Genomic DNA, 24083 nt, shown 5'->3' with positions numbered 1-24083 from the left:
GGTGTCAGTTCCACTTTCCTATCTGCATCCCATAACCCTGGACTCCTTTACCTACCAAAGCCCTGAACAAATTAAAAGCCCCACCCTCCCCAATCCTCCATGGAAAAAAACACTTTTCCTCAAAATGTAAACAGCTTAATCTTAAATTATTTCCCCTAGGAAATGTCATCCTGATTTCCAGGGTATCTAGTTCCTTCAAGATCTTATAGGTTTTGATAAGATCACACTTTCTTCTAAGTTTGAAAGGAATAAGGCTCCCTCTTCATTAAGTAATCCCTTCATACCAGGAATAAGCAGAGTGAACTTCTCCGAATTACTCCTAAAGCTATTGTATCTTTTTTCTAAATAAGGAGACCAAAACAACTACAAATGGGGTCTCAACACCACCCAGGACAACAGCAGAAAAACTTTCCAACATTTATATTCCATTCCTCTTGCAATAAACTATAACATTTCATTTGCGATCCCAAACACTTGGTGAACATGCATAGCTCCATATTACTCATGCACCAGGACACCTAGCTCCCTCTGTACTAACACGTTCCACAGTCTTTCTTCATTTAAATATATTTATCTACAATTTGAACCTTAACTCAAATTGTATATCCATTGGAAAGAGAGGCTAATGGCTCATGTGACAGAGATGGTGGCAAATGTTTGCACATAGGGTGAGCACAAAATGCTTTGAATTTATTCAAGGCAACTTGAGCCTTGAACCACCAGACAGAATTTCAGCAGGGTGGGGAAGTAAGCAACATCAGCTCAGCAATTTATGACAGCCTTCTGTATTGTTGTCACATCCAACAACTAACCGGTGCCCCTTTAATGGAAGGGTTCATCTCCAAAAGCTGTCAGTCAATTAAGGTCCAGCAGCTTAGCAGTCCCAACTCTGCCAGTATAGGCCATTGCGGGGACTGCACCCAGCTGCGAAGATGCAGCAATGGACCACATCCTCACAACAAGAGTGGGGGTCTGGTGTGACCAGACAGGTGAGACTGGCATCAGAAATAGGGTGCCGGTTGGAAGATGAGTATTCATGAGGTCAGCAGTTATGTAGCTGCAGATACATAGAAACATTGAAAATAGGAGCAGCAATAGGCCATTCAGCCCTTCGAGCTTGCTCCTTCATTCAACATGGTCATGTCTGATCACCCAACTCGGTATACTGTTCCCACTTTCTTTGAGTCCTTTAGCCTTAAGAACTATGTTATCTAATTTCTTCATGAAAACATGCAGTGTTTTGGTTTTAACCATTTTCTATGGCAATGTGTTTTCCCCTGGCTCACAACTCTCTGGGTGAAGACATTTCTCGTACTCTCAGTCTTAAATAGTCGACACTGTATCCTTAGACAGTGACCCCTAGTTCTGAACTACCCCTTGTCATCGGCAACATTCTTCCTACATTTACCTTGTCTAGTACTGTTAGAATTTTAGAGGTTTCTATAAAATCTCTCTTCATTATGTCTGAATTCCGTTAAACATAGTGCTAACCTGTCCAGTCTCTCTTCCTGCTAGGCCAGGAATCACAGCCATTGCTGCCATAAGGACTATCTGCAGATACACAATGCCAGGTTCGAATAGTGCCCAGCCTGAGCCTACCCATTGGCCAGGTAGTCCCCATGAACAGCAGAAGACCTACACTCCACTAATATAATGCTAGTGAAGTGAGATGTGAATCTTCATTGACTTGGCTTGGCTCTGAGTCAGAGAGCCATTAGTCCTCCATGCTGCTAATATGGTGGCAGGAAGGTGATTGGCAGTCTCTCCATTCTCTCACCACACCACTGCTCTGCCCCCTTGCCAACTACCACCTTGTATGGTCATTGTATGGTCACCCTCCTCCCAGCCCATCCTTAGAATGCTGGTAAAATTCCAGCTGGCTGTATGCATCATGCTGTTTTATTGATTATTTTGCCAGCTATGGCCAACTTAGTGCCTTATCTCATCATCATCTCTGGCTGGAGGTATTCTTGGAGATTACATCAATAGCAACCTGTCTCCAACAATTCCACCCAGTCAGTCCTTTTCCTTCACTATCTCCAATTATTTCAAGAAGCAAAAGTGTTCCAAAAGATTAACAATAAAAGTAATACAATTTCATGATTTTTTTTTCATCAGTACTGCTCATAACCTGGAGACTGAAGATTCTTGGAAGACGGGAAATGCTAAGTTTAATCATGTTTAGCTGCTTTCATTTTTGATCACTATTGGCTACAATGACAGGAGCAGACAACAAATTGGGAACATCTGAGTAGTTAAACTTCCAACAGAGGGAAAACAATCATAGAAAGCACTCAAAAGAAAACAGATAATTTCGATTTGGAGTGGTTGTGTAAAGTGCACAATATTGGCGCAGTACACATCATATATCTGGATTAATTTTCATGTTTTCAAAGGCATCTGGAAGGGTAGACGAATGGGAAGATTTTAGAGGGAAATGGGCCAAATGCTGGCAAATGGGACTAGATGAATTTAGGATATCTGGTTGGCATGGACAAGTTGGACTGAAGGGTCTGTTTCTATTATTCCCATCCATGTCAACTGAAATGAAAAACAGAAGTTGTATAACAGGAAGCTGATCTGATTCACACTACCACTCAATGTCCAAACTGGCCCCAGTAGGTTATAGGTAGAAATGGATACTGCAGATACTGGAGATCAGAGTCAAGGTTAGAGTGGTGCTGGAAAAGCTCAGCAGGTCAGGCAGCATCCGAGGAGCAGGAAAATTCCTGATGAAGGGCTTTTGCCCGAAACATCGATTTTTCCTGCTCCTTTAATGCTGCGTGACCTGCTGTGCTTTTCCAGCACCACTCTAATCTTGACCCAGTAGATTATCCTGATTCTCCCTGTGCAAAAAATAGCCCTTTACCGAAAGTCACATTCTCAATTACCAGTGCACCATGACAATGTTACATGCCGTCACTTCTCAACAAGTTGTGAACTGATTTAATATATATCCCTCTATGCAAACAAACCAAACATCAGCTTTGCTGATCAATTATTCTGATACAACCAGCCCCTCAACTGTTCAGTCTCATGTGAGATAGCAACCTCAGATGATAGGATTGAAAACATATAAAAAGAAGCTTTAAGTCTCACTAAGTACAACACACACCTTTCAGTACATAGGTACTCACCAGGTGAAGCTTCTTCCAGAAATCCTGATCCTCGGGCACATTCCTAAGGCTGAGTGGGATGTACCAAAAGCAGACATTTGTGTACTCCGGCTAGGAATACAAGAAGGTGTGGATAGAATTATTAGTTGCATGTCACAACGAATCCACTAATAATTGGGTACATGATACTTGCGGTTTCAGAACCATCTTGAAAGAAAGACATTCAGCTTTGAAATTTCAGACTAAGGTACACTTCTGTGACAGTCGATGAAGAGGCAAGGTTATTCCTTTGACTTTTTCAGAGGGCATTTTAACTTTGGTTGACAACAGTATAAAATGGATTCACTGCCCATTATACAGTCAGAGGAAGGAAAATTGGACATGCTGTATAATAGACAGTCCCTTTCAAGTTGCTATTTTGTTTGGGTAGCTGAAAATGTGTTGCTGGTTAAAGCGCAGCAGGCCAGGCAGCATCCAAGGAACAGGAAATGCGACGTTTCGGGCCAGAGCCCTTCATTAGGAATGACTGATGAAGGGCTCTGGCCCGAAACGTCGAATTTCCTGTTCCTTGGATGCTGCCTGACCTGCTGCGCTTTAACCAGCAACACATTTCAGCTCTGATCTCCAGCATCTGCAGTCCACACTTTATACTCAAAGATTTTGTTTGGGTAGCCATCTTGTTTGGCATATTCCTGGATGTTTCAGTGTATATTGCCTATTCCAGCAAGTTAGTTTTTTTCCCTAGATCTAATATTTTGGTGACTAATACACAAGAATGTGGTCAAATTAAAACACCATTTTCTTTAATATCCCCAAATGACTTTTCTCCCAAAGTTGATCATATCTATGTCCAATTTCTGAAGGATTCACAACAAGGAGCAGTTGAGACAATTGACTTCTCTTTAAATGCAGCTCTACTGAGTAAACTAATGAACCAAGAGAGAATCAAAGTTTATGCATATAGGATCATAGAATCCAGACAGTGTGGAGTAGACTATTCAGCCCATCAAATCCAAACTGACCCTCCAAAGAGCATCCTACCAACACCCACCATCCTACCCTATCCCTGTAACCTTTCTTTCTCCATGGCTAATCCACTTTGACTGTACATCCCTGGAAACTGTGCGCAATTTAGCATGGCCAATCCATATCTTTGGACTGTAGGGGGAAACTTGAGCTCCCAGAGGAAACGCACCAGACACAGGGAGAGAATGTGCAAACTCCTCACAGTTGCCTGAGTCCCTGGCACTTTGACGCAGCAGTACTAACCATTGAACCACTGTGAGAAAACATGAAAGAAGACTAGAATAATGCATAAATAGAGGCAAGGAATGGGTGGGCTGAAATATTTCTCGGTAAAAGTGAGAACTGCAGGTGCTGGAGATTAGAGGCGAGAGTGTGGTGCTGGAAAAACACAGCAGGTCAGGCAGTGTCCGAGGAGCAGGACAATTGAAGTTTCAGGCAAAAGCCCTTCACTGGGAAAGAAGCTGTGAGCCAAGGGGGCTGAAAGATAAATGGGAGGGAGGTGGGGCTGGGAGGAAGATATCTGAGAGTGCAATAGATAGATGGGGGTGGGGGTAATGGTGATAGGTCGGAGAGGAGGGTGGAGCGGATAGGTGGGAAGGAAGATGAACAGGTAGACAGGTCATGAAGGCAGCCAAGTTGGAAGGTTGGAACTGGGGTAAGGTGGAGGGAGGGGAAATAGGGAAACTGGTGAAATTCAAATTAATGCCATGTGTTTGGAGGGTTCTGAGACAGAAGATGAGGTGTTTTTACCTCCAGGCCTCAGGTGGTAAGGGAGTGGTGATGGGGAAATTGTGGTCTTTTAAGAAGGAGGCCATCTGGTGAAATCACTGATTTTACTTTTTTTAAAATCTCATTTTTGTTTAATTTTGATCTATAAGTAAACCTTAAGCAAACAGAATTCCCAACAAAACAGAAATTGCTGGCAAAACTCAGCAGGTGTGGCAGCATCTGTGGGAAGAAAACAGAGTTGACATTTCGAGTCTGCTGACTCTTCAGCAGGAGGGGATAGCAGCTGGGGAAAACTGGTATCTATGCTGAAGACAGGGAAGGAAAGGTAAACAGATAGGTGGAGATGGAGCCCAGAGAGGGGCAGATATGAAAGGGATGGGTAAATGACAGGGTTGTGGATGGCAGGCCAGGAAGAAGGGGGGCTGTGTAAGTCATAATGAGCGTTGAGGACAGTAGAGAATATGGGAAATATGTGCTGAAAGAATGCAAGATCATTAAAAAAATAGGAGCAGGAGTAGGCTATCTGGTCCCTCGAGCCCACTCCGCCATTCAATAAGATCATGCTGATCTTTTTGTGGCCTCAGCTCCACTTACCCACCCTCTCACCAGAAGCCTTAATTCCTTTATTATTCAAAGGATTATCTATCTTAGCTTTAGAAACATTCAATGAGGAAGACTCAACTACTTCTCTGGGCATGGAATTCCAAGGATTCACACCCTCTGGGTGAAGAAGTTCCTTCTCAATTCAGTCCTAAATCTACTTCCCTAATTTTAAGCAAACCATGTAATGTGATAATAAGTCTGTGAGTGGGTGAAAATAGGTTGGCTGTGCTGAAAGCAACCCATTTCACAACAGGACTGGATCTGAGGTGGGTATAAAAACGTAGATGGACTAGAACTCTAAAAGTTTTTGAACTCATTGCTGAATCCCAGAGAACTCTTCACTGCAGGAGCCCAACTCCTCCCATTTCCCATCCAACCTCATCCTCAGCATAAGTACCAGTTTTACCTTGCTTCAATCAGTGATGAAGGGTCCCTGGGCTGGAAATGCTCATTCTTACCTCAGATGCTGCTAGACTTACTGAGTTTCGCCAGCTATTTCTGGTTTTGTTTCAGATCTCCAGCATCCACAATCCTTTGTTTTGATCTACAGAATTCCTATCTTGAAAACATTGATTTAAACCTATGATTCCTTTGCTTAAGAAAATAAATCAATTGCATAAGCAACAGTAATATTTCGAACCATAGAATTTGGCCACATAACCAAGAAGATCTACCTCACCTGTTGTTTTGACTGAAGAGCATTTTCTCTTTGTATTTTTTTTTACCGAAATTGCTTAACTATTGTTTAAAAAAAGGAAGTGTCCTGACTATATTGACCTTGGTACCTCTTGAACAAAATGATGGGACAATGAGTAGCTTTATGTGGGTGGTAAATGAAAAAGAGGTGAATTGATGGACAGTGAGAGAGACATAACGATGTTGGTACACAACCAGTGTTCTGCAAACCACGCAGGTTTGGCTACATCTGAGAGAGATAAGATTCATGTTTTGTTGAGACATTTTGCTTTGAGAACAGAAGCATTGAAAGGCTGACATGGTGTCATAAATTTAGATTAAAGGCACAATGCTTCCAGTATTTACTGCTGTTTTAAGTGTTGAACAGTTAACCACTGCAGAGAGACTGACCTGAGCTTCATCTCATGTAAAGCTGTTTGGAAACTTGGGTAATGTGTATGCCAAGTGTTGTGTTATCATTTTGGAGATTTGTCATAGACAGATTAATTTTGAGTTACGTTTGGATCATAGACAGACCAATTTGGGTTAACGTTTATGTTATAATGAGGCTGCATTCCTTCTTTTCTTCTGATATACACAAAGTGCTTTCTTTCCTCTTAATAATGTTGTCTTTCCTCCCTTATATGTTATATTATCACATACTATCATTTATATTAGCACCATAGTGTCTCAGTGGTTAACACTGCTGCCTCACAGCGCCAGGGACCTGCTTTCAATTCCATCCTCGGGCGACTGTCTGTGTGGAGTTTACACACTCTCCCCGTGACTGCTTGGGTTTCTTCCCACAGTCTAAGAAGGCACAGATTAGGTGGATTGGCCATGCTAAATTGCTCATAAATGTGCAGGTTAGTTGGGTTAGCCATGTGGAGTGTAGGGTTACAGGGTAGGGGGATGGGTCTGGGTGGGATGCTCTTCGGAGAGTCAGTGCGAACTCGATGGGCCAAATAGCCTGCTTCCACACTGTAGTGATTTTGTGATAATTGCTGTATGATATCAATACAGTTACCAGGTATTGTCACACATTCCTGGTAGGTCAGATTATGGTTCCATTCCTAGGTGAGACTCTACTGCCAGAGATTCTCACAGTACACTGTTACATATTCGAATTAAATCTAAGGTTATGACTTTGGAAACAGCAACAAAAAATAATGTTGACAGAGAGATTTCATAGTCAAAAATAGGAAACCCCCCAGAACCTTAAATGTTTGCACAGAAAAGTCTGCATGTTTAATCAGCTGGAGAGACAGCAGGAAGAAGAATCAATGTGAGAGACCTCCCAGGGCACTCTGTGGTCCGAACTGTGTACTCAGTTCTCAGTACAAGTTACAGCATTTACTTATTGTTATTCAAGAATTTATATTTTTAAATTATTCTGTAAGATGTGAGTGGGCTTGGTGAGGTCAGCAGTCATTGACCATTCCTAATTGCCCTAGAGTAGGTGATGCTAAAACAAAATTCAATGAATACTAGTCATCTTAGCATCAGTTTTGTGGTTATTGTCTCTGTTCAAGATTAGAACTTGTAATTTAGTTACTTCCTAAATATAGCAACAAACTATTCATCTTACAGGGATTGAAAAAGATTTGCATAAAATGCTTACCTCCATAAGCAGTCGGAATTCTTTCCTCTTCTTAATTTCATCAGCCAAATATCTATAATTAGAAACAAATACTGTTTTGCTGAGGAAGATTTCTTTATAATCATCAACATATTTCCACTTGCAAAACTGTCTAAAACTGTCCATTGCAGTAAAGTTGAAAAGAAGAATCTAATTCTGCTTCTGATTAGAATAATCAATGAATTATCATAAATTCACTGGGCAAGACTTTACAAGAAGTCCAGGCAGTCTGTCTGTTCTTTTCCAAGTTGGTAAGACACATCCTGAGTTGGAACAATAATTGCTGCTCCTTTACCATTTCTAGGTCAAGAATTTGGAAATTCCTTCCTAACAATACGGTCAGTATCCATAAATTCCTAGAAATGTGAATGATCAGACCAACATTTAATGAATGAATAAAACAAATAATTTACTTCTGTACCAACCTATGGAATAGTGTCTTGCAGGGTCCTTTTAAACTGCCCTGGAAGCAATATGAACAAGTGACTACAGCGACCAGAACAGCAGTAAGGATCTGCCAAACCTAGTCTGAAGCAGGAGGATGGCATCCAACTATCACATATCACAATGACTAGTTGTGAGAAGAACTAACCTGTTATTAAAATTGAAAGAACTGGTTGTTATACAACTCATTCACAGCCACAGGACATCACTAAGTTCATTCTCGAAATGTAGTCATTGCTGTAATGTCAGTACAATTTATGCACAACATGAATGTCACAAAATCTATTATCTGTTCTTTATAGCTGTTTAGGTGTTGGCCAAGTCCAGACATCAAGGAGATCTCCCTGTTCTTGTTTGAAATAGAGCATTGTAATCTTTTAGATCCATCATGGAGGACAGGCAATTTATCCAAAGGACAGCATTCCAACAGTGCAACATAGTGAACTATGGGTCTTTTATGTACAAGATTCTGGAGGTTAGTGAGGTTAGTGGAGGTTTGAATCCACAGTTTTCCTCAGTTCAAAGGTGAAGTATGTACCACTAGGTTAGTTATCGTGCCCACGCCAATGTGAAATGGATACCTTATCTACACCACTTGAAATCAAATGATGCGCTTCCTCCACTACTTCCAAGGCCTTAGTCAATGCTGATAAAATCAAAACCTGTTCCTGTTGGTATCTGAACTGTGAGTTCTGTCATAGCTCACAACTACCACTTGTCGAGCGTATATCCTACTGTCATTTATCAGGAGCTAGATTTGCAACCATGATTTAAGACTCCATCAATCAAAAATTCCCAGGAATAGGACCAATAGGGAATAGATTGTATTATACTACTGGCAACAATAAATGGTGGAAATACTAGATAATTATTTCACCTCCATTCTTATCAGAGTGATAGAACATATATGATCTTGAATGATATAGAGTCATAGAGATGTACAGCATGGAAACAGAACCTTCGGTCCAACCCGTCCACATTGACCAGATATCCCAACCCAATCTAGTCCCACCTGCCAGCACCTGGCCCATATCCCTCCAAACACTTCCTATTCATATACCCTTCAGATGCCTCTTAAATGTTGCATTTGTATCAGCATCACCACTTCCTCTGGCAGCACATTCCATACACATACCACCCTCTGTGTGAAAATGTTGCCCCTTAGGTCTCTTTTATATCTTTCCCCTCTCACCCTAAACCTATGCCATCTAGTTCTGGACTCCCCAACCCCAGGGAAAAGACTTTGCCTATTTACCCTATCCATGCCCCTCATAATTTTGTAAACCTCTATGAGGTCACCCCTCAGCCTCCAATGCTCCAGGGAAAACAGCCCCAGCCTGTTCAGCCTCTCCTTATAGCTCAAATCCTATGATGAGGAATTAGTAATGTTGTCCCCATAATTGGCTTGGGTATTTATCGGATTTTCTCACAAGATATTGCAGGTGAGTAGGAAGTCTCTCTATCATGGTGCATAGGTATTTCAACTGCATGGGACAGGTTGAAAGGATCTGTTGACTAATTCATTTCCAACGGTTTGGCTCAATTCTATTGAAAGTTATTCTGATTGCAGTTAACTATTTACTTTCCTTTCTGAACAATCAACTTTGCAGAGATTGGGAAGAAGCTGCCTCGTCCATATATTCGCCCAAGTCACCCTGTAATTGGCCTAGGGGCATTGAGAATGCATCTTTAAAGAAGTTATGATTATAAGAGATTCAGCCAAATGGTCTATTTATGTGCTGTAAATTCTTCACAAAGTAAGTGTGCTAATTACATGGAATAATTACCAAAATGATATCTCAATTATAACTGGAAAATGACTTGCCAGGTTAGGTTTTGAGAATAAGTAGAATAAGATTGGTCGTTTGTACGTAACATCAACTCCTAGAAACTAATCACGAAACAGATCAACCATAAAGGCTTGTGGTTGACATTAGTCACTAGATTTTAACTGTATGCTAGTTGAGATTTCCAGAACATCCGACTTAAATGAAGGGAGGTAGAACATTCAATAATGATTTTCTAAAGGGAATTGGTTAAATACTTGAAAAGTAAAAGATTTTCAAGGTATTGCAGAAGATCGGGGAAGTTCAACTAATTATATTCGTTCTTTGAAAGAACTGTAAAAAATACAATAAGCTAACTGACCTCCTCCTGCATTAAATAATTTAAGAGGAGGTGTCAGCCTATATGCATTAGATTTTAGTTCATTTATTTATGAATAGATTCAATAGATACACTCAGTGCAATTACGAGTACAGAACTAGATTGTACTGGGCTCAGCTTATGTACCCCTCACTCCAATACACCCTATGTCTAAACTAAGTTGCCACAGTCACCATGGGCCAATACAGTCCAGGCACAGAATGTACAGGACTCTGCAATGTTATTCACTTTCAGTCAAACATGTCACTTTGAAGGTTCAACTACTCCTGGTTAGTGTCTTACCTGGCAGATGCAAAAGCCCGGTTGACTCTCTCCTCCAGTCCACTTGATCCAACAGCCTTCCATGTCAACCAGAATTTGAAAGCATCGGCCCTCCGGCTGCACTGAATCGACTTGTCACCTTTATCATAATCAACATTGTAGAACTTATCCTGCTGGAAGAGGTACCTAGCCTGTCCACAGTGGCATCTGTCAATTAAACCCTGAGAAGTCAAAGATTAATAAATATATGAAATATTGATGTGATTATTGAAAATATGAATACTCTTGTAAATACTCAAAGCTTTTCACTATTACAAAAGATTTTTAGTTGCTCATGATACTCAACACAAAACAAGTTTCAGTAATGATGCCACAAAATCACCAACTTATTGTTGAAACCCAGCTGATTTACTAATTTCCTTACGAGAAGGAAATGTGCCACCTTTATCTGGCTTGGCTCATGTGACTCCAGATCCACAGTAATGTGGTTTACTCTCAAACACTCTCTGAAATGGCCTAGCAAGCCACTTCGTCCAAGAGCAAATAGGGATGTGCAACAAATACTGGCCTTGCCAGTGAAGCCCAAATCACATGAGAGAATAAAGCAAAAATAAAGTTCAAATAAAATCCAATAGGATGAAAGCCTCTTCCTCCTGCTGAGTGTGAAGTTCCTTTGAAATTAAATGGAGTAATCTCAATTCCATATTCAACTCTATCCAACAAAGTACCTCCTAAAACCAAATGACAATGTCAGCTAGGGAGATATGGATACTGGGGAAAATATCAAAGAAAGCATACAACTCTGTTGCAAAGCTTAATTTAGTGCTTAATAATTACACTATTAGGCAAAGTGTAAACAGACTCTTATTCTGCATCAATGCATTCCCTGTGTGAGCTAGTGGGCACTCGATAGGGAAAAAGCAGGAACATTTTATTTTACCAGTGCTGACGAGTCTCAGAGTGATGGTTCCAGAGATGATCATCAGAATGGCGACCTTGATGTAACAGATCATACTATGTATTGGATGTGTACATAGGAAGTTATTTGGTGTGTGTGTGTGTGTGTGTGTGTGTTATGACACATGGTATAAAATGGAAGAGTTTATATATTAATTTAGGTAAATCCTGAGATCAGATATTACAATTATTGTATCTCTTATACAATTCAAATACAATAATGAAAATGGTGCATTTATGCACACTTTCTGTCAACAATACATTATAAAAATATTCTCGTTAACATTTATAATGGTAAGTGCCTGTGTCAAATTTTCAACATGTGGCTTAGGGAGTGTTCCTGATAGCATAACAAACACATATAGGCAATGTCTGTTATCAATGGGCACACGGATATATATAAAGATAATTGAAATGTAGGACTGAAGGACATTGCTGTCTTGCATTTCATCTGAAGACCAAATTTCATATTGACTTCCGATTGCCAGAAGAGTCCATATAGTTTTCATAGATCAATATTTGACAAAAATAATTAATATGTATTCCTAAAGACGATCCCTATTTGACTATGCCTGTGCTACGTTTTCCATTCAGAAACAAAGATTACTTTTATTTAGGATATCTCTGTTCATCTAAATTTAGGGAGGCTATTGGCAAATGTGGCCTCAAAACCCCATGTAAAATCAATAGTGGGGGAACAGAGGGGAGGAAGTCAGTCATTTTACTCACCACTTGCCCATACAGTGAGTATGGTAGGAACTACTTGTCCAATCACAGATTTTTCTCTTCTATTCAATCACAGATTTCCCCTCTACCTATTGCTGTTGCTCAAGAGAAAAAATCTATGATTGAAAGAGCAGCAAGAACAGGGGAGTGAGAACTTATGATTGGAGAGATTCTGGCTGATTCCACTTCCATGTTGATCCCAAACCCAGGTGAAAAAACAATAACTTTGATACTATTTTCAAAATGGCAATTACGATTAAAGCAATATTTAGCAGTAAGTAGTTGGGGGCCTTAGTTAGCAATGTTCATCTGAAGCCAGATGCTGCAGTGCCCGAGTTGGGCCCATGCTTTGGATGGAGAGGCTGGGACTGAGAACGCCAGAGGGGGGAAAGAAGCAGCAGCAATAGGAACAGACACAGGCTGACGAGGTGGAGAAACGGTGGGGCATCCACACAAATTAAACTTGGCTTTCAAATAACTTTAACACCTTGATCTACAGAGACATTCATTAGGGCTCTGATTTTTGACCCTCTGTGGAGCGGGACTATAGCCATTGTTGAAAATAGGGCTGTCAGGAAGATTTTCAACATCAAATGGAGGGCACTGGTGAACAGTTCAAGCAACAGACTGCCTGGTGAATCAATGATGGTGATGTTGACTTCAATCATGCCAATGAATTTTTATCACAACCTTTTTGTGTATGTTATGTAAACTGATTGGAGAACTTGCCTTAATTCAGCCTCTGCTTACAATGGGAATTGACTTAATTAAAGTCAATTATTAAAGTGAATGAATAAGGAAACAATATTTTGAAGCAAGATGTGAACAATCGGATACATAATCAAAGTGAAAAAAGAATGTAGGCTCATGGAAAAAGAGTAAGGGGATCAGGTACTAATTGTTAACCATCCCAAAGAATTGGCACAGGCAGTTTGGTCCTCTGACTGTGTCATAAGATGCTATAATTTTTGGACAGCCAGCATACCTCTGTCTGTTTCCATATTATTGTACTCTCAATGTCCATTGCAAAATGCAATAGAAAAAAAACACATTCCTCTATTTTAACTATTTGCTAAAATCTGTTATAATATTAAAAACTACCAATGTTATTTTGTACATGAATTAGTCACCTCTTTCCAAAATGACCCATCCATCAAATTTCTGATTCATTATGTCAAAGAGCAAAGTATAGTAAAGCAGCTAGGTCCTTGCTTATGAGAAGGTGGAGGGGAAATCTGAAATTATAATGCAGACCACAGGATATGATGAACATTCACCTGATGAATAAAGATCCATTAATCAGGTCAGAAAATGGTGCAAGACACAAGAAACTAATGGATGAAAGTAAATTACAGGTGCAAATTTAGAAAGAAATGTTTTTTTTTACAGAAATGTATTTATCATAAGTGATCCTTTAAGTAATATCACTTAATGTTTTGTTCAAATTAATTTATGCAGGCCCATGTATAGATATTTAGTGCAAAGTTTCTTACAGAGTATTGGCTGAGAATTACAGATTCAATCAATGTAAATTCTCTGGGCGTCAATGAGAACCTTGGGTACTTTTGTAACTATCCCACATAGATGTAGAAAACCCAGATTTTATGGCTGCGACAATATGGCTTGACGAATGTGTAAAGATAATCCTCATCTTTACCTTTGCCACAACTTCTCTCAAGTTTCACCAAATGGTGCTTAATCTTAAGTCTTCAGTTACATTGTGTACAACTGGAATTTCCAACTGAAGAAATCAGAAAGTCGGGATAAAGAAATACCCCAAATCTCCTTTGCTTCAGTGTTTTTGACTGTTGGAATGCTTTCCTCGAATGCCTTTGTAAAGGATAGATAGAGGATATTTCCTCAAAAGACCACCTGGTCAATTTGAGGTTAGACTGAATCCTAGCCAATTTATCATCTATCTGGTATATTGCCAGCGAAGTGTGGTGGAATTTCATCAACATTACTGTTGATCAATCCACCAGTATTTACTGGTGGATACAATTCCAGTTTTAAACATAATTGCATTTAAATATTAGATTTGATAGATCAGATCAAATAAAGTGGTTAACCAGGACGCTACCTGGGTTAGAGTGTATGAACCATATGGAGAAGCTAGAAAAACTCAAGCTGTTTTCTCTGGAGCAACAGGCGCTGAGGGAAGACTTGAGAGAAGTCTATAAAATTGTGGGATGCATAGATAGGGTTGATGGTCAGAATCTTTTTCCCAGAGTTGAAATGTTTAATACTGGGGGGCATGCATTTAAGGTGACAGGGAGAATATTCAAAGAATATGTGATGGACAAGTTTTTTTTATACACAGAATGGCAAGAGTGTGGAGTGCACTCAGGAGTGGTTCTGGAGGCAGATGTGTTAGGGGCATTTAAGAGACTTTTAGATAAGCACATGCAATATGCAAGGCATGGAGGGATATGGACCAAAGGCAGGCAGAAGGGATTAGTTTAATTCGGCATCATGTTTAGTACAACATCATGGGCCGAAATGCCCATTTATATGTTGTACAGTTCAATCTTCTATGGTTCAGACATATTTGATTTATTTCAAGTTTAGAGCTTTAGAAAGTGATACCTTCATCTTTAGAACTATTTTTGCCATTCGTTCCCACTGCATGTTGATAATTCATCATTAGGTAAGACTTTAAGATCTGAATACCTTTTTACTTTTTGGTGCTTTTTAAAATTGTTTCTATTTTAATTAATTCCTGATTTTGTAACCAAGATGACACCAGAGAATAGTGACTTTGTACCCTTCTCACTGTACAGGAATACACATGACAATAAAATCGAGTTTCCATTCTAATTCTAAAATGCATGCCATCAGGAATGGGGAGAGTACAATTAGTGAGTTAACCATATCTAAAAAGTGGCAGGTGTCTTTAACATGACCAGGGTGCTTGCGCAGTAAGGTGTTCCAATCTATATCTTGTTAAAGCACAGATTATAATGCAAAAAGATGCATTAGATTGGAGAAAAAAATGGGAATTTCCGGTTGCACAGTGGGAGCTTTGGAAGTCAGTATCCTGCCATGTTTGTCAGCACTCACTGTAAACAGAAGGGAGAAAAATGAAATGGGCGGGACAAACTCAAAAAGTTGCCAAAGAGAAAAAATTATTGTAACCCATTTTTAAAAGGAACTGCAAAGATGAGACACATTCCCAATAAGTTACTTTGTGGCAGTTAGTTAGAATTTTCATTTTGGAAATTAATTATTACAAATATATTTTCCCATACTTAACAAGATCATCTTATTTATAAATTCCAAGTTAAACAATTTAATACTATACAGAATCTTTTGTGTTATCTCTCTAAAGATGCAAACCCTAAAAGAGAAGTTTCACATAACTAGAGAAGATAAAGTTACAACCTGACTATATCACATAATAAATGAGGGTAAGAATGAGAAAGAGTCCCTGAAAACCAAAAGGTAGCCCTCAAAAATCAGAAGTTCCCTTCAAATAAATCTCGAGAAATACCAGTTCATCCACACAACTTTCATCAAAACAATTTTGTACCTTAAAAACTGCATGCTATGTCTAACCATATATTAATTGGCTGTACATGAGGACAGCAATTTGACTGGACTATGTTTTAATCCCAAAGCAATATTCCTGTATAGTCTTCTGGATTCTTTAATTTTGATGTTGCAGTTGTATAAGATTCTGGTGCGGCCGCATCTGGAGTATTGTGTGCAGTTTTGGTCGCCATACTACAGGAAGGATGTGGAGGCACTGGAACGGGTGCAAAGGAGGTTTACCAGGATGTTGCCTGGTATGGTAGGAAGATCGTATGAGGAAAGGCTGAGGCACTTGGGGCTGTTTTCATTGGAGAAAAGAAGGTTTAGGGGTGACTTGATAGAGGTGTACAAGATGATTAGGGGTTTAGATAGGGTTGACCATGAGAACCTTTTTCCACGTATGGAGTCAGATATTATGAGGGGGCATAGCTTTAAATTAGGGGGTTGTAGGTATAGGACTGATGTTAGGGGTAGATTCTTTACTCAGCGATTCGTCAGTTCATGGAATGCCCTGCCAGTAACAGTGGTGGACTCTCCCTCTTTATGGGCATTTAAACGGGCATTGGATAGGCATATGGAGGAAAGTGGGTTAATGTAGGTTAGGTGGGCTTGGATCAGTGCAACATCGAGGGCCGAAGGGCCTGTACTGCGCTGTATTTTTCTATGTTCTATCACTATGGTCCTCTGTGGAATAGCACAGGATGATTCATTGAGATCAATATGCAATCAGAACACTGGATCTGGAGCAATAGTCTATCAAATTGCTCTGGAATCAGAAAGGAGTTGGCATGAGTAACTATATTGCAAATAATAAATTGGTGAAGTTTGCTGCACTCTTTGGATTTCCGTCACAGGGAAGAAACAACCGCTATGATGGATATCCCTCGCAATTGTCCTGTGGAATTTCCATTATGGTGGATGTTAATAAGATACCATATATTTATCAATGCGCTGGAAGGTGGGACTGGATTGGGTTGGGATATCTGGTCAGCATGGACGAGTCGGACCGATGAGTATGTTTCGTGCTGTGCATCTCTATAACTCTTTGACTATGACTCAAACTGTTGAAAGCGATTCCCCAGCCCATTTAACAAAAAAGGGTATGAGGTCCATACTTCGAAATGCACAGTGAATAAGAATGTAACTGATGATATAAAATTCATTTTGACAGCCCTTCCATTCTTCCCAAAAGAGTTGGCTCTTATGGTCTTTCAAGGGCAAGTGGCTTGAAAGTCTGCAGAATAATATCTCCAGTAAATTAGCAAATAGGGTTGAGTGTGATACTCAACAGAAATGTGTTGTGATGCTAATTTATTCTTTAAGCACTTGGACTTTTAATTCTACTCTTATTTTCAACGGGAGGTTAACTATTGCAAATGTTGCTGACACCTGCAATCACTTCCATTATTCCATTCCAGCAATTCAGCATCCATCCCAAACAAATTTAGATTCATTATCCTGATAATTATTTCTGAAGTGCAGTCTTCAATTCTTAAAGTACAAATTCATAGCACTGTGACAAATGTAAATGATGAATGTTCATTTAATAGAAGAGTTTATTTGTAACTGAAATTGACAGCTTCTTAGCCTTGGTTCCAGTTCCTGGATTTGAAGATGAGACGGCTCTGTAAAATAACAAGCATTTCCTGGAAATGTACTCACCAACAGCTACAGTTAAACCCAAGGCAGACTGGCTGCTGTGGCTTTTCAAAGGAATAAGTAGCTGCAAATGTGTTGCTGGTCAAAGCACAGCAGGTTAGGCAGCATCTCAGGAATAGAGAATTCGACGTTTCGAGCATAAGCCCTTCATCAGGAATAAGAGAGAGAGAGCCAAGCTGGCTGAGATAAAAGGTAGGGAGGAGGGACTAGGGGGAGGGGCGATGGAGGTGGGATAGGTGGAAGGAGGTCAAGGTGAGGGTGATAGGCCAGAGTGGGGTGGGGGCAGAGAGGTCAGGAAGAGGATTGCAGGTTAGGAGGGCGGTGCTGAGTTGAGGGAACCGACTGAGACAAGGTGGGGGGAGGGGAAATGAGGAAGCTGGAGAAATCTGAATATCACCCTCACCTTGACCTCCTTCCACCTATCCCACCTCCATCGCCCCTCCCCCTAGTCCCTCCTCCCTACCTTTTATCTCAGCCTGCTTGGCTCTCTCTCTCTTATTCCTGATGAAGGGCTTATGCTCGAAACGTCGAATTCTCTATTCCTGAGATGCTGCCTAACCTGCTGTGCTTTGACCAGCAACACATTTGCAGCTGTGATCTCCAGCATCTGCAGACCTCATTTTTTACTCAAAGGAATAAGTAGAAAATCCTAGAAGGTGTTAAGTTCAAAACACAAACCTGCTCTTAAATGATAAGAAATTGCAAAGGATAATGATTACTGAGGTGGAAGTAAATATGTTACACAAGGACAGGAGAGATTGGTCTTCCGAGATTGCAGTTAGGGAAATGTTGGTCAGAATAAGCAGAGCTTCGATCTGCATCCAGCATGTTCTGCATCATAAATTGTTTAAGGTAGATAAAGGGTTAAGAAAATGGAAAACTAGCCCTGAGTTTCAAGATTAACATTCCTCATTTAATGGAACAATTGATGTACATAAACAGCACTTCTGTTAATGGGTTAATGTTATTTTAATGAATTAGGTGCTTTTAGAACATTACTATTTTTGTCCTTCATTACAAGAAATTAAAGTTGATCAAGGAAAACCATAGGACAATAAGATGTTGCAGAAGAAGTGAGTTCTTCGGTCCATCAAGTCTGCTCTGCTGTTCAATGAGATCATGGCTAATCTGATAATCCTCAACTTCACTTTACTGCCTTATCCCCATAATTCTGAAGTCCAAAAGACCATAAGACCTAGGAGCATTTGTTAGGCCATTCTGTCCAGTGAGTCGGCTATGCCATTCAATCATGGCTGATAAGTTTCTCGACCTTTTTCTCCCTGTAACCCTTGGGTCCCCTTGATACTCAAGAACCTATCTCAGTCTTAAATATATTCAATGACTTGGCCTCCACAGCCTTCTGTGGCAATGAATTCCACAGATTCACCAATCTCGGGCTGACGATGTTTCTCCTTATCTCTGTTCTAAAAGGTTTACTTTACTCTAAGGTTGTACCCTCAGGTCCTAGTCTCTCCTAGCAATGGAAATATCTTCCCCACACCAGGCCATTCAGTGTTTCAATTAGATCTCACTTCATCCTTCTAAACTCCATCATGTATAGACCCAGAGGTCTCAAACATTCCTCATACGTTAAGCTTTTCATTCCTGGGACCATTCTTATGAACCACCTCTGAACATGCTCCAGAGCCAGTCCATCCTTCCTGAGATATGGAGCTCAAAACTGCACATAATACTCCAAATCTGATCTGGCCAGAGCCTCATAGAGCCTCAGAAGTACATCCCTGCTTTAATATTCAAGTCGTCTCAAACTAAATGCCATCATTGCATTTGCCTTCCTAATTACTGGCTCAGCCTGCAAGTTCACCTTGAGGGAATCCTAGACTAGAACTCCCAAGTCTCTTTGCACTTCAGGCTTCTGAATTTTTTCCCCATTTAGAAAATAATCCATGCCTCTATTCTTCCTACCAAAGTGGATGATCTTACATTTTCCCATGTTGTACTCTATCTGCCACTTCTTTGCCCACTCGCCTAACCTATCTCCTTGATGCTACCTTTCCCTCTACCCGTCTTTGTATTGTCTCCAAACTTAGCCAGAATGCCCTCAGTTCCTTCATCTAGATCATTAATGTATAACGTGAAAAGTTGTGGTCCCAACACTGAGCTTTGCGAACACTACAAGTCATTGGCTGCCATTCTGAGAAAGACCATTTTAACCCCACTCTCTGCTTTCTACCAGACAGCCAAGCTTCTATCCACACTAACACCTTGCTTCTAACACCATGGCCCTTACCTTTCTCAGCAGCCTGTGCAATACCTTGTCAAAGGCCTTCTTGAAGTCCAGGTAGGTAACATCCATTGGCTCTCCTTGGTCTAACCTACTTGTTACTTCCTCAAATAATTCTCGCAGATTTGTCAGGCATGACCTCCCCTTGATGAACCCACGCTGACTTTGCCCGATTTTACCATACACGTCCAAGTATTCAGAAGTCTCATCCTTCACAATGGATTCAGGATCTTATCCACGATGAAGATTGGGCTAATTGATCTGTGATTTTCCTTCATTTGCCTTACTCTCTTTTTGAACAGGGGTGTCACATTAGTGATTTTCCAGTTCTCTGGGATCCTCTCTGATTCTAACATTTCCTCAAAGATCACCAATGCCTCCACTATGTCTTCAGCTATCTCACTTAGAATTCTGGGGTGTAGTCCATCAAGTCCAGGTTATTTATCCACCTTCAGGCCATTCAGTTTTTCTAGCACCTTCTCCTTGCTAATGGCCACCATACTCAGCTCTGCCCCCTCACTCTCTTGAACTTTTGAGATATTACTCGAGTCTTCCACTGTGAAGAGTGAATCAAAGTAATTATTCAGTTCCTCAGTCATTTCCTTGTTCCTCACTACTATCTCTCCAGAGTCTTTTCCCAGCAGCCTAATGTCCATTTTTGCCTCTCTTTTGCCCTTTATATATCTAAAGTAACTCTGACATAAATCCTTCCTGATTAGGAATCTGTCAATCTCAACCTTGAATATATTTAATGGCCGAGCCTCTTTAGCCCTACGAAGAAAGAATTCTACGGATTTACTACTCTCAGAAGAAATTTCTTCTCATCTGTGTCTTAAATGGGTGCCTCTGGTCCTAGGGTCTCCCACAAGGGGAAACAACTTTTACACATCTACTCTGCCAAGTCCCCCAAGGATGTTTTGATACGATATCTTTTCGTCCTTCTAAATTCCAATGAATACAGGTGCAACCTACTCAGCTTCTCCTCATAAAGTAGTCCCTCCATACTTGGCTGAAAATGTGTTGCTGGAAAAGCGCAGTATGTCAGGCAGCATCCAAGGAGCAGGAGAATTGACGTTTCGGGCATGAGCCCTTCTTCAGGAATGAGGAAAGTGTGTCCAGCAGGCTAAGATAAAAGGTAGGGAGGAGGGACTTGGGAGAGGGGCGTTGGAAATGCGATAGGTGGAAGGGGGTCAAGTTGAGGGTGATAGGCTGGAGTGGGGGTGGGGGCGGAGAGTTCAGGAAGAAGATTGCAGGTTAGGAAGGTGGTGCTGAGTTCAAGAGATTTGACTGAGACAAGGTGGGGGGAGGGGAAATGAGGAAACTGGAGAAATCTGAGTTCATCCCTTGTGGTTGGAGGGTTCCTAGGCAGAAGATGAGGCGCTCTTCCTCCAGCCGCCGTGTTGCTATGATCTGGCAATAGAGGTGTTCTCTGAAATGTTCCACAAGTAGGCGGCCTGTCTCCCCAGTATAGAGGAGGCCACATCGGGTGCAGCGGATGCAGTAAATGATATGTGTGGAGGTGCAGGTGAATTTGTGGTGGATATGGAAAGATCCCTTGGGGCCTTAGAGGGAAGTAAGGGGGGGAGGTGTGGGCGCAAGTTTTGCATTTCTTGCGGTTGCAGGGGAAGATGCTGGGAGTGGACGTTGGGTTGATGAAGGGTGTAGACCTGATGAGGGAGTCACGGAGGGAGTGGTCTTTTCAGAACGTTGATAGGGGAGGGGAGGGAAATATATCTCTGGTGGTGGGGTCCGTTTGGAGGTTGCGGAAATCACGACGGATGATACGATGTATCTGGAGGTTGGTGGGGTGGTAGGTGAGGACCAGTGGGGTTCTGTCCTGATGGCGATTGGAGGGGCGGGGCTCAAGGGCGGAGGAGCGGGAAGTGGAGGATATGCGGTGGAGGGCATTGTCGATCACATCTGGGGGGCAATTGTGGTCTTTGAAGAAAGAGGCCATCTGCGTTGTACAGTATTGGAACTGGTCCGCCTGGGAGCAGATGTGGCGGAGATGAAGGAATTGGGAATATGAGATGGCATTTTTACAGGGAGCAGGGTGGGAGGAGGTGTAGTCTAGGTAGCTGTGGCCGCCATAAATTCACCTGCACCTCCACACACATCATTTACTACATCCGCTGCACCCGATGTGGCCTCCTCTATATTGGGGAGACAGGCTGCCTACTTGCGGAACATTTCAGAGAACACCTCTGGGACACTCTGACCAACCAACCCAACCACCCCGTGGCTCAACACTTCAACTCACCCTCCCACTCCACCAAGGACATGCAGGTCCTTGGACTCCTCCATCGCCAGACCATAGCAACACGACGGCTGGAGGAAGAGTGCCTCATCTTCCGCCTAGGAACCTTCCAACCACAAGGGATGAACTCAGATGTCTCCAGTTTCCTCATTTCCCTTCCCCCCACCTTGTCTCAGTCAAATCCCTCAAACTCAGGGATTTCTTAACCTGCAATCTTCTTCCTGACCTCTCCGGCCCCACCCCCACTCCAGCCTATCACCCTCACCTTGACCTCCTTCCACCTATTGCATTTCCAACACCCCTCCCCCAAGTCCCTCCTCCCTACCTTTTAACTTAGCCTACTGGACACACTTTCCTCATTCCTGAAGAAGGGCTTATACCCGAAACGTCGATTCTCCTGCTCCTTGGATGCTGTCTGACCTGCTGTACTTTTCCAGCAATACATTTTCAGCTCTGATCTCCAGCATCTGCAGTCCTCACTTTCTCCTCCATACTTGGCATCTGCCTAGTCAATCTTCTCTGGATTTCTTCCAATGCCAGTGTGTGGAATAAGAGAACCAAAACTGTTCAACATATTTTAGCTGTTGTCTGACCAGTTTTATTTTTATAATTTTATTTTTATACTCTATTTCCTTTGAAATAAAAGCCAAAATTCCATTTGCCTTCCTATTACCTACTGAACTTGGATGCTAATTTTTTTTGTGTTTCATGAACAAGGAACCCCAGATTCCTCCAAGTTGTCTCTTCTGCAGTGTTTCTTCAGCTTCTCTATTCTTCCTGACAAAGTGTACAACATCAAACTTTCCTAAAGCAATTTTCATTTTGCCACTCACAATCTGTCTTCATACCTCTGCATTCTTTTTGTGTCATCCTCACCACTTGCCTTCGAACCTATTTTTGCATCATCTGCAAATTTGGCAATAGCACATTCACTTAACACTACCTCAACACCACATTCTCTCCATCGATAAGACCATAAGATATAGGAGCAAAATTAGGCCATTTGGCCCATTGAGAATGCTCTACTATTCAATCATGGCTAACGTGTTTGTCAACTCCATTCTCCTGCCTACTCTCCATAATCTTCGATCCCCTTACCAATCAGGAACCTACCTATCACTTAAATACAGTCAATGACTTGGCATTCACAGCCCTGTGTGGCAATGAGTTCCACAGATTAACCAGCCTCTGCTGAAGAAATTCTTCACCACAGTTCTAAAGAGTCGTCCCTTCACTCTGTGGTTGTACCTTCAGGTTCTAGACTCTCCTATTCTCAGAAGGCCTCTTTGTGTTCGGTAAGGTTCAATTAGATTCCCCCCCCCCCCCCCCACAGTCTTCAACTGTTCCCTATAGAACAAGCTCTCCATCCTCGGGATCATTCTTGTAAACATCCTTTGGACCCCCTCAAAGACCAGCATATCCTTCCTTAGGTATGGATCCCAAATTGGTCACAGATTATTATCTAAGTCATTAATGTATATTGAAAATAGCAGTTGTTCCAGCACTGATCCCTACAGCACTTCACTCATTACAGGTTGCCATCTCAAAAAGCATCCCTTTATCCTAACTCTGTCTTCTATTAGTTAACCAAACAGTATCAATGCTAATGTACTACAACCAACATTAGTAGTCTTATGTGTAATATTTAATTAATGCATTTTAGTAATCCAAAAAATTATGTTTACAGTCTTTCCTTTATCTACCCTGCTTACTGCCTCCTCAAAGAAGTGTATTAAAATTGTCAGGCATGATTTCTCATTCATGAAGCCATGTTGACAGTACTTGATTATATTCTGGTTCCAAAATGTTCTGCTTTTATTCTTTACAGCTTCAACAATTTCCAAATGACAGATGTAAAGCTGACTGCCCTATAGTTACCTGTTTATTGTCTCCTTCTCTTCACAAAAATAAAGGTATTACTTTGGCTGTTTTTCAGTCTTTTAGGATTTTGCCCAGAGCCTGGCTAAATTCACTCTCCTCACTGCTTAGTTAAGTTAATATCAGGTTTAATGATTAAAATTTCATTCAGCCATTATTAAATAACAAGGT

General features: G+C 41.2%; 1 protein-coding gene across 1 annotated transcript in view; it reads right to left on the bottom strand.

Annotated features, from left to right (window-relative positions):
* LOC132832330 (acidic amino acid decarboxylase GADL1-like) overlaps nucleotides 1-24083 on the bottom strand; it is a 112799-nt gene that overhangs the window by 11617 nt on the left and 77099 nt on the right. The window contains exons 12-14 of the mRNA XM_060850252.1: nucleotides 10681-10880; nucleotides 7771-7822; nucleotides 3138-3227 (exon numbers count right to left, since the gene is read on the bottom strand). Coding sequence (XP_060706235.1) covers nucleotides 3138-3227; nucleotides 7771-7822; nucleotides 10681-10880 — 342 coding nt within the window. The remainder of the gene's footprint in view (nucleotides 1-3137; nucleotides 3228-7770; nucleotides 7823-10680; nucleotides 10881-24083) is intronic.

The sequence above is a fragment of the Hemiscyllium ocellatum genome, chromosome 34, assembly GCF_020745735.1.
Source record: "Hemiscyllium ocellatum isolate sHemOce1 chromosome 34, sHemOce1.pat.X.cur, whole genome shotgun sequence".
NCBI lineage: Eukaryota > Metazoa > Chordata > Chondrichthyes > Orectolobiformes > Hemiscylliidae > Hemiscyllium > Hemiscyllium ocellatum.
Note: the sequence above shows the minus strand (reverse complement) of the source record. Positions and strands in the feature narration are given on the sequence as shown.